At 40.3% G+C, this 12041-nt stretch overlaps 1 protein-coding gene across 1 annotated transcript in view; it reads left to right on the forward strand.

The window, feature by feature from the left end:
- The first annotated feature begins 517 nt into the window (after positions 1–517).
- Positions 518–12041, forward strand: part of arhgef18b (rho/rac guanine nucleotide exchange factor (GEF) 18b) — a 46392-nt gene continuing 34868 nt past the window's right edge. The window contains exons 1-10 of the mRNA XM_079592297.1: positions 518–679; positions 4289–4410; positions 4878–5332; positions 5496–5646; positions 5952–6075; positions 6493–6544; positions 7238–7282; positions 8457–8534; positions 8621–8732; positions 9662–9863. Coding sequence (XP_079448423.1) covers positions 5166–5332; positions 5496–5646; positions 5952–6075; positions 6493–6544; positions 7238–7282; positions 8457–8534; positions 8621–8732; positions 9662–9863 — 931 coding nt within the window. The 5' untranslated portion in view covers positions 518–679; positions 4289–4410; positions 4878–5165. The remainder of the gene's footprint in view (positions 680–4288; positions 4411–4877; positions 5333–5495; positions 5647–5951; positions 6076–6492; positions 6545–7237; positions 7283–8456; positions 8535–8620; positions 8733–9661; positions 9864–12041) is intronic.

The following is a 12041-nucleotide window of genomic DNA, read 5'->3' on the forward strand; positions in this document are numbered from 1 at the left end:
AGAGTTTATTGTCCAACACAGTGTCCAAAGTTGAAGAAGGTCATTTTATTAGTTTTTATTTATATATTTTTTTAAACACTCATATGGATGGTTACCATATTCATATTTACATGATACTCGATTAAAAACCATAAAAAGATGCTCAGTGCTGATATTTAAAAAAAGCTCTCTATATTGGTTCGTCAAAAGAGAGGTACTGCGATCATATGTAGGAAAGTCAGTAGTCAGTGTTAAGTGTGAAGAGCAGCTAGTTTAGGCAAAACAAACTCTTCAAAAGGGGTTAGTTTACCACGTTAACCACCAGTGTTTGAGTTCCGCTTATCTTTTCCAAACCATGCACTCATTCGTGTGAGAATGCTGCAACTATCACTTCATCACATGCACATGCAAAAGACATTGGTTTTCCTACAGTTTGAATTCTAACGTCCCGCATCAACAGGTTTTGATGCTATCACGTCCGAATAGAAGGGCCCCGTATGAGTGTTCATGTAAAAGCCATGTGCCTGTGCTAGATGTCAGTGTGAAGAGGAAGTTGTAGCAGTGTTGTGTGTTTTAGGCTGTGGTTAACGCAGCCTCTCTGCTCTTTTCAGACGTTTCAGCTGGAAGAAAGTCGGTTGTGTGAGTCTCAGACGAGGACGTTTTGCTAGTTGTGGATTGCCGTTTATCTCTTTGGATTGGGGTGAGTACATAAAAAACATTGGGTTTTTAGTTTACACACAAGAAGTGCTCATTTTAAACTGAATCTGCGCCTGGTAATTCATTATCTTATTCAGTTCCAGATAAGCTGAGATGCTATCATGCGACCTTTAGCTAATGGGTTTAACCTCGAGTTTTGAATGTATTTGGGGTATTTTGACCTACAAGAACCCAACATTATCTCAACTTGATGGATTTCACTGGTGCTTTCTGCCATTATTGCTTCATTGGTTTCATTTAAGGAACTGTCTAGGCAGAAATGCTGTGGCATAGTGCAGATCAGTGTGGTGCAACAGCATGACAAAGTGTAGAAAATCATACTTGACGTTAGTTGAAAAGAAAGGTCATTTTTCAAGAGCGACCATCATTGCGCTCTTTGCTGCTTCGCGGATCGTGTTTTCCACTTTCAGTCTTGTACACCAGATCGCACACAGTTGTACATTTCATTTCCGTCCATTTTGCAAAAAAGAAATTGCCATGGTTTTACTGTGTGTTTTTTTTATGGGTGATGACATAAGATGGCAATACTACAGTACTTTGAAATTTATTTTTGCACCATGATTTTTATATGGTACTCCATGGCATGCTACTTCAAAGAATGCCATGGTATTCCCATAGTACTTTTGGTATTTGCATTTCTTTATGTTAGTTTATACATTATCCCCAGACGTATTTGGGCATTTAGGCCACACTTAAAATTAACATTTGTACATTTTACTGCCATAATTTGGGATATTTCGGATTAAAACAAGGTCATCTAAAAGAAGAAATTATATTGGGAAGGACTTCATCCACCAGGACTCGATTGGATGGTGAAAAGTATTTCTATAGGGCAGGATATTGAAGGGGAGGAGTCTAAAGAGAACTGGACTTGATGATGTCAGCAGAAAAGATGAATGTTTGCTAAACAAAACAATAAATATGAAATAAGTGTACTTAAAGTATCCAAATAATCTTTGAAGGGACAATACCATGGTATTTACCACCTGATACCATCAATGTACCATGGTACCATTTTTTTGTACCGTTAAAATGAATTCCGTCCTGTTCATATCCAGTGGTGCTTCCTTTCTCTCTTTCATCCCTCCCACTCTCTCGCTGTGAGCCCCCGCTGCCGTGCCTCTTGACTTTAAATCATATGTTAGTTAATCCCCGGCGGTTCTCTCCTCTGATCCTGCTGTGGGACTCTAGTTTTCCTGATATCTCGCTCACTAACTCCTCTGGGAGAGACCCGCACCGTCCACATGGCAGATCCACCTCTCCACAACTCCTGGCCCTCGTTCTCATGGATGAAACGATGGTCCTTCAAAAGAGGTAGAGAGGATGATTGTGTCTTTCTGGATCTCTGGCATCTTTCTTTTCCACTCTTTCTTTGCTATTTCTGACCAAAAAACATGGCAGTACCTACATATTTTAATATATAAAGTGAATGCTTATGTTGAACTATGGTATGTTGTTTTGTGTTGGCTTTTTGAAGTGAACAAAATCAGCCATGTGTATCTCGAGTTGTGCAGTGGTGTGGTCGTCGTTTCGTTTCATCCTTGAACTATAAATAGTTGAGAGTTGCATTGTTTGTATGTGGTTGAGTATGTCACTGATGTGATGGTATATGAGTTTGTGGTCTGTCAGACCACTGCATCTCAAGAGGACCGGTCACACTGCAAACGGGATGCACAAGATCTTGCATGCTGCTCTCATCACCTGACTGTGTGTTAGCACAGACAAAACCACATTTCACACTCTTGACAGTTGTGTGGGTTTGTGTTATTGCAGTAAATTGAGCTGTAATTGGAAATCACTGGACTCCAAAGCTATTCAAATATATCACAAGCCTAGTGGACAGTGCATAATACTCTGAGCCATGAGCTCATCAAGTGAAGTAAGTTTAAATTCTGACACGGATACAAGAGATAACGACGGAAACAAAATAAAAATAAACCAACCATGCTTTTAGCTGTTAGCCATTAGCACATTTGCTCCAAAACATTGATTGCTCCAAAACATTGAGCTTCTTTATAGTTCTAGTTAGACAGTCGGACAGACTCAAAAAACAGAAGTAGTTCTAACAGAAGTCACACCAGTTCAAATTAGTGTACTCGGGTTGCTTTTGATGGAAAGCATCTGTTAATGAAGCTCAAAATATTGTGTGCATTTTTAGAGAAGGTAACTTCATGGAGCTCTGCATTGCTTTACAGCTTTGGGGTTGTCCCCGTAATCCTCTTGGAAAAGCTCAAGACTCGCATAACATTATTCTGCAAATTGCCATTGGCAAACATTTAGCTTCCTCCACGGATTCGGCTACTCAATTGCATGGCACGGGTGAGCTATTTAGAGCCTGTTTGATTTTATTTAGACCAAAATACAACTTTGCATGTTGATGTGTGCATTGGAGTGTGTGAAAAACAGAAGTTTTCTGCGGTAGACCTACAGTAACCCTTGTAAAAGCTGGGAGGCCCCTTTAAGTATTCATGTTGGAGCATATAGTAAGAAGGGGGCAGCCATAAAAGGATATTTGAACATGACAAGCATCATGGTGCTCTTATAGTTTACATATCACGTGTCTGATTCAGATACAAACCACCTCACCGCACTCAGACTCTGTCATTCGTCTAGGGCCGAGATGATTTACGCCAGAAAGTACTGTAGGCTTCATTCATCCATCGTTTAAGGACATGCAGTCGGTGAAGGAGAAAGGTTCTGGTTTGGACTTTGGTGTCTGGGTTTTGTCATAGTCCATATCATATCGTTATTAAATCAACAGGTACTCTGAAATATGGAAAGGTCACTTCAGCAATGCTCCAGTTCTGATGAGCCTTAATTTAACCCAAGATAATTTCTTAAGAGTTGAGGGGAAATTTAGCAAATCTCAAATGATGGTGATCCCAAATCTTTGCAAATCTCAAAAGATGGTCAACATTGTGACTATATTCGAAAATACAGGGTCTTTGGGCTTCTACAGTTGGTTATATGGCTATTTTGGAGAATAAGCAAGTTCATTTTCAAATTCATATTTCCTCAGCGGATTGGTTCCAAGTAAAGGAAAAGTCATGCATTTCTTGGTTCTCTGGAAGCATAAGTATTTAGATGGCTTTTTGAAGAACCATAGGTTCTCCTATGACATCAGGCTCTCAGCTATTATATATTTGCTATCAAACACAACACAGAGTTTTGCCTCTGTAAACTAGTGCTTCCATTTCACATCAGATTAAGATCTTCTGTTTACAGGGAAATGCTTCCAGCTTCTACTAACTCTAGCTGTGTGTTGATGTAATATGCTAGCGTTAATGGAAGCCACTGATAAGTTCTGACAGTAGATGCTTGAAGTTAGAAGGTTTTTATTCAGGGTATGCCGTCACACTGGCTATCCAGAACCATATCTCTATTATTGTCACAATCCTCACAAATAAACGAGATATGATGTAATTAGATATCCAGAATGTCACACCAGACCACTCTTCATTTGTTTTGTCTGGTGCACAGAAAGTGACAACAACAATATGTTTGATAAGGCACCTCATTAAAAGCACAAGAGTTCTCACAGTTGCGGATAATATTCCTAGCAAAATTCATGGTGGAACTGTTTGTGTTTCAGCTTCAGACTGCAAACCATGCACTCAAATTTGTGCCCCGGTCTCAGCACCCAGTTCCTCCTCTTCCTTGTCCCCGGCTTCCATCCCAGAAGATGTCTTCTTCAGCAGTTCTCCTGAGGACAAGGTAAGACCCTAAACATAACCTAACCATTAAACTAGGGGAAATGATTGGTTGATAAGAATAATGCATCAGTCCCTAACCCAGTCTTAACCACATCATTAGCCCTAAATCCTCAAACTGATTGGTTGCCAGGAATGTTGTTCCAGGATCATCAAGGATGTTGACCCAGCAAAATCAGTTTCACCAAAAAGAGTCTATATGATTTGTGCACTACGTATAAGACTTCTGAATAGATTTCTGAGAGGATCAGACTGAAACTGAAGTTAAAAGAGTAGTGTAGATCAATGCCTTTGTTCCTCCATGGGGATTGTCCTTGTAACAGTATTGGATACATGTGGCTGGCTATAATTGATTATGTGCTTTTTTTCATCACACAAGAAGTTCAGCTGACTACTTCCACTTTCAGTCCATGAATGACACTAGCAGGAGACTCACATAGACTTGACCTTGTTGGGGTTTCCCGTTTTCAGAGGTACTTCTTGGCTGAGAGCGACGAGTGCAGCAGCGAGGAGGACCTATTAGAGCTCTGCTCTTCTCTGAGAGATTCTGAATATTACAGAGACTTGCAGCTCGGATCCACCGACGAACCAGACGTGCGACTTCCTGTCTTAACTGCACCTGTTTCTGACAAGGGTCTTAACCCTTTGGTACCTCCTGTGTCCACAACAGAGAGTGGATCACGGCAGGATTTCACAGAGTTCCACACTCATCAACTTGTCCAGATAGACCACTCTCTGAATTTTGCTGGAAGGGAAGCCATGGATCGCTTGGTTGCTATCAGATCTTCAGAGTTCCAGAACTATCCGGAATCCGAACAAGATGAGGACTCGGACACAGATAACTTTCCTACATTGGTTAGATCTATGTCCACGTCACGTAGACACAGCTGGGAAGTGCCAGTGTCGCCAATTGACCTGGGCAGAAGGTAAGACACACATTTTCACTGGTCCCAATGTATTAATGTCACTTCCAGAGCCAAATGCGATGTTATTTCCTGCAAATGTCTGAGAAGTACATGTCTTCTGTTTGCTAAGTGACATAGTGACACTGTTGTATACATGTATGAAAACACTGTTTTATGTTTGTAGATTCAGTCTAGACACCACCGACATTGACAGTGATGGGGAAAGAGAGGACCAGTGTTTGAACAAAAGTTCCCATTTACCATCTTCCTCCTTCTCCGAAAGCTCAGTGGAAGAAACAACCGGTGCTGTGGACAGTGAAAGCCCCCAAATAACAGTAACTGTCCCTTCTGAAATCAGTGTCTTAGTATGAACAGAGCAAGACATTCACATAACTCTATAAATGCTCCTGCTCCTGGAGGGCTACCATTCTGCAGAGTTTAACATCAACCCTAACGCACCTGAACTACTGTAGCCAATCAAGGTTTTCAAGAATACTTGAAAATAGCAGGCAGGAGTGTTGGATCAGGCCAGGAACTGAATTCTGCAGGAAGGCAGTCCTCCGGGAGCTGGGTTGGCTACTCCTGCCATAACTCTTATTGATAATGTTTTCCCACTGTTTGTTTTTGACCATGACTGCAGCCGCCCTCACCAGCAAGGACAGTGTATTCCCGATCTGAAATTCTCGCGACTGATGAAAAAGTACAAGCTGACAAAGTCTCCCGCATACTGGAGACTTCGAAGCAGGCTGCCAGAGAGGCCAGAGGTTAGTAAAATGATTCTCCAATTAGGCAGATAAATCCAGTCTGAATGAATCAGGATCTCGCGGGCTCTAGCTTTGAAGCAATCAGATAAATGCAATGGTATTTCTGTCCGGGTGAATTCTAGGATCAAAACAGAATTATTTACCATGTTACCATCTTCCACAAATACCTTCTTTATTCTGTAGTTCTACAGATAAACCATGTTATGGTGCTTTCAATAACCAAGATACTGAAACACTAATCTGAAGAACCTGTTATGTAACTGATCTTTTTGAGCCTCCAGGGAACCATATAGAAACTCAAGGGACCTATACAACCATATATTGTTGTTACTTAGAAGACTGAACTGAAGTGTTGCAAAGAACCTTTATTTTTCATAGTATGCATGGTCCTGACTTTGTGTTGGTTTGGAATTTCAGAAGAGCAGGAGTCGGAAGAGGGACTGCAGTCTGTGGTGGGACAAAGTCATGTGTAAGTTTCCACATTTATGTTTTGCTGAAGAGCACCATAGTTGCTACCACAAGATTATTTTGAGTCAGTGAAGCACAGTGGCTCAGTGGTTAGCGCTTTTGCCTCATAGCAAAAAGGTCCCCGGTTTTAGCCCCGGCTGAGCCCTGCCTTGCATGCCGTGTCAGAATGAGTTTCCTCCAGGTGCTCCGGTTTCCCCCATAGTCCAAAGACATGCAGGTTAGGTGAATTGGAGAGTCAAAATTGCCTGTAGATGTGTTAATGTGTGTATGTGTGAGAGCCCTGCGATAGACTTGGCATCGGTTCAGGTTCAGGGTGCTTTCCCTTGCCTCTGGCCTAAAAACTGGGATAAGCTCCAGCCCTATGACCCTAGAAGGTTATATAAAGATCATTGAATGAATATCAGCTTTTAGAAGCCCACTAGCATATAGATTAGCATCAAAGCTAATAGACATGAAAGTAAAGGGGGAAAAAGCTACAGTAGATAAAGTAATAAAGTAAATAAAAAACTTTTTGGGGATTTTTTTTTTAGTTATGCTAAATGAAAGCTGTTGATCTACCACCGTTGATGTGGTCTGCCCCTGTATGTGTGAGCAAGGCAGTAGATTTTGTGCTGATGGTTTTATTTGGACAGCGGCCCGCCGTGTGCCCTCCCACTGCCACACATACTTAGCCTCAGTGTCTTGTTTGTCTCAGGCTGATGGTACAGAAAGTTCTACAGGAGCTTAAGCAGTATCATGGGTAAGTAAACAGTGTGAAGGAGCCTGTCGTACCCTCCTACAAACTAACAACATTAACATGAGTGCCACTGGCCCACGTTTGGTTTGCAGGCCCAAAATAGAAAGCATTGTTTGTCACTCGCCTGTCTTGAAAATTTTGTGTACGTTTGCATGTGTATGACGTAATTTATCTTTTGTGTTTACCACTCTTGCTGTATTTCTAAACCTGGTAATGCTTTTCCTGGTTGAGACGTCCTTGTTTTATCTCAAAAACCTGCATGAGAAACCAGAGCGTGCTTTAAACAGGGTCATGAAACCTTTGTATAGTAACTGACGCTTCTAACAGCAGGCTAGCAAGAAGCTGTGTTCGGAATGGAAAACTAGCGCACTGCATACTGCGCCGTACACACTCCATACTTCTGTACTATTTATTTATTTTTTCAAAAAGAGCATAAGAAATAATTTAAAAAATATGTGTGCTACATTGTGTGTACCGGCAGTCTGGGTAAAATAATGAGACAAAGAGATGGTCAAAATTGAGGTTGAGTTTTCAAGCATGTTGCATTGTGGGATGCAAAAAATGTGCATTTGAAAAAAAATATTATTGTAGTATACTATTTCGAACATAAAAATTATATATACTACGTGATATGTATGTAGTATGCACATTGTCACATGACCTCATGTGTTGTGTATAATTCGGTAATTATGGTTACTTATCATCTTGCAATCTTTTTGTTTTTTCCCCCCAAAAAGTATTCAAACTGTTTGTTAAATTGTTGTAAAAATATATATTTTATGGTACAATTAAATAAGTCCACTGTAAAAAAAAAGTCACTTCAACTTAAATGACATTAAACTGACTTTTTTAAAAATGAGTTGAATCTCGTATAAGATAAAAAAGTAGAAAATTACTTAACCTATTTTGATGAGTTAAGGCAATGTAAAAACATGTTATCATTTTTTTTTTTTTACAGTATAATCAGTAAAATTGCAGTTTGGAAATATGGACGGTTGGGTTTGTTGTATACTGTACAATTTGTCAAATTTGTAGGTTATGCATATACTCCATACTGCAAAATTTGTTGGACTAGTATGGTAGTATGCCATTCCGAACATAGTTTTCTTGTAGTAAGCATACATATGTTACCAATGGAGAGTCTTATACTGAATTAATTTAATGGATTTTTCCTCAGAGCTAAACGCAGAAATTCAAGCATAGAAAGAAAACAGGTGACGGGGAGTGTCACGTGGTACGAGTTTCTCGCCATTGGGTAAGTCTTTGACCTTCTTTGACCTAATTGTACTGCAAATACTTGTTTGCTTCAATTTTAATTGGGTTTGATGTGTGTTTTTGTAGAGATGACGAGGGAGAGGAGGAAAGACCGGAGCTTCCGGAAAAAGGCACCAAAGTCAAGCGGACTCTGAGCTCACTGAGGAACCGCATGACTGGATCCTTCAACAAAGACAAAGTAATCAAACACACGCTGACATCACTCATGCTATGTCTGTTTTTCTGCCGTGGGATACAATCATGTTCATTTCTGCAGAACTTTACTGCAACTTCTGTGTCCTTGCAACTTCCTCCTTTTCTTGAATGTACTGTAGAACGACAATAAACTTGCTCATGCTGACTATGGGGAAGTTTTAACCTGATCTTTAAACCGGACAATGTGCCAATTATATATTATCTTTTTTAAAATAAAACACAAGATTCTATCTATCTATCTATCTATCTATCTATCTATCTATCTATCTATCTATCTATCTATCTATCTATCTATCTATCTATCTATCTATCTATCTATCTATCTATCTATCTATCTATCTATCTGTCTGTCTGTCTGTCTGTCTGTCTGTCTGTCTGTCTGTCTGTCTGTCTGTCTGTCTGTCTGTCTGTCTGTCTGTCTGTCTGTCTGTCTGTCTGTCTGTCTGTCTGTCTGTCTGTCTGTCTGTCTGTCGGTCGGTCGGTCGGTCGGTCGGTCGGTCGGTCGGTCGGTCGGTCGGTCGGTCGGTCGGTCGGTCGGTCGGTCGGTCGGTCGGTCGGTCGGTCGGTCGGTCGGTCGGTCGGTCGGTCGGTCGGTCGGTCGGTCGGTCGGTCGGTCGGTCGGTCGGTCGGTCGGTCGGTCGGTCGGTCGGTCGGTCGGTCGGTCGGTCGGTCGGTCGGTCGGTCGGTCGGTCTATCTATCTGTCGGTCTATCTATCTGTCGGTCTATCTATCTATCTATAAATTTTTTTTAGCTATAAATATATATGTCATGTCGACATAATAGATTTAGATATTTAAAGGTTATATTTATGTGTTCTGAAATATGACCTGGACACGTTATAGACAAAAACTAGTTACTTTTGTTACTATCAGAAGATAACACTACACGTTTCTTGATTTCTCTGTTTTCAGGGTAAGGTTCGAGAGAAAGAGCAGCACAAAGAGAAAAGCAGAGAGAGAGAGAAGGAGAAAGAGAAAGAGCTGAGAGAGCGTGAGAAAGTGCGGCGCCGCAGTGTGAGCGGCCACCAGCTCGTGCCTGGCTCATTTTCCAGCTGGGCGACATGTTCACTGTGCAGCAAGACCCTGCAGAGGAAGCATGGCCTGCAGTGTTTGAGTGAGTAACACAAACACACACCTGCGCACACGCGCGCCCATCTGCTCCGCTACTCATGCGACACGCGCTGCGCACATCACACATCACAGCGCATGTCACAGTAAACCCCAGGCTTGCTTATTTTGATGAGGCTTTTGCATCTTTCATGGGTTTTCGTTAGATCATAAGGACTGATAAAGCAGCAGACGCTTGACCTACTGACTCGTTCAGTCACATGATGCAGCGTTGCTTGTGCTTCGGCTGTTTTGCAACCAGCTTTGTGCCTCGGAAAACTACAGGTTTGCGTGCAGGCTAGTTTGATATTATCAGGTTTCTAGTGACAGGGAGTTTAAAAGAGGATGTTCTTGTGGCTTCACCCACAATTAAAATGGTCCTTATTTATTTACTCTCATGTGGATCCAAACCTCTGTGACTTTCTTTCTTTCGTTCTTACTTTGGTGATTTTTTTTTTTAAAATTGGATATTCAGACCGCACTAATTCTTATAATGAAAGCGGATAGGGACTGGAGCTATCCATCTCCAAAACAAGCATAAATGTGTAATAAACATAGTCTAAATTACTATATCACAAGTCTTTGGATGTCAAATGAAAAGTTAAGTGAGGAACAGATCCAGTTTTAAGAAAATCAGACTACTTTGCAGGTGTTGTTTTGTTGTTTTGGAGCTTGACAGCTGCAGTCCCCATTCACTATCATTATGTGGAAAACAGCGGCCTGGGTATTCTTCAGAAATACTCCAAAAACTATATCCCAAGTCTTTGGAATTCATAATAATAATTGTGTGAGAAACAGATCAAGATTTAGTAAAATCAGACTTCTTTGCTGGTATTTGTGTTGTTGTTTTGGAGCTTGATAGCCGCAGTCCCCATTCACTGTCATTGTATGGAAAACAGCAGCCTGAATATTCTTCAGAAATTCTCCTTTTGTCTCCCACTCAAGAAAGTAAGTTGCATGGGTTTTAAATGACATGAGGTTGATAAATAGTGACTTTTTTAAATTTTGTAGGTACTCTGTCCCTTTAAGAATCACTAAGTTGTAAGATGATGGGTCATTACTTCAGCACCGTGTTGTTTAATGACTGAAGTCCCTTCAAGTAAGTCACAAGTAAAGTTGTTTCCCAGATGATGTTCGTTTAGAAACTATGAGTTAATTTGTTGACTGTTTGTTTCCCTATTTTGGGAAACCTTTTTATATTTAATGCTTTGTCAATGTCGGCGCTTACAGAAAAGGAGAAACAAAAGTGTTGCTGTAACTCATTTGTTTGTTACGGTCCGTAACTCTGAAGTCCTTAACGGCACGGGAAATCCCCTCATATTCTATCAAATAAGAATGTTTTAAAAATAGATGTATGCACTTTTGGGTAGCCTACATAAATAAATAAAAACATCTTCACATGATAAAGCAATATCTTTATTTTTATTTTCTTAAAACTAAACTACTTGAATAAAAATTTATTTTAATAAACAGTATAATTAAATATATTAATATTTCATTAAATATTTGCATTAAAATTAATTTATAAAATGAAACACACACACACACACACACACACACACACACACACACATATAAACACACGAGTCACTCTGGACATGCACACTGGATGGCAGTGGAGAATATATATTTAAATATCCTCCACTGCCATCCAGTGTGCATGTCCAGAGTGACGCGTGTGTTTATATTCAGAGTGACAAAAGCACGATCACCCAGTACCAGCTGTAAATGTAAAAGTCATTTGGTAGCGACTGGGAAATATTACGTATGACTCTTTGCATGCACTGCTTATTAAACAAGTCATGCTGATGTATTTCTTCAGACTTGAGGATTGAGAGGAAGGGCCCTCTCTGTCCAGCGTTCAATTAATTTGAACCAGTCATGACCGTTCCCCAGTACAGCTTTATTACAGCAGACATAAAGTAATAATCACTAGTGTGACGCTGAAATATTACACTATCACTGATGCGGCATCATATCCCATCATCTACAACAGACTTTTGATGGATTTGCAAATTATGGATTCACAGATAGATGGATTAATGAGATGAAATTATGGATGGTATGGAGATCAGGGCTAGTAACATTTCCATGGTTATTTGAAAATATGGGGAGGAAAAAAATGTTATAAAATAATACCGGTGTATATATATCACGTATTTGTATATTTATTTTAGAAACTAAA

The sequence above is a fragment of the Phoxinus phoxinus genome (genome assembly GCF_949152265.1).
Source record: "Phoxinus phoxinus genome assembly, chromosome: 20".
Classification (NCBI taxonomy): Eukaryota; Metazoa; Chordata; class Actinopteri; order Cypriniformes; family Leuciscidae; genus Phoxinus; species Phoxinus phoxinus.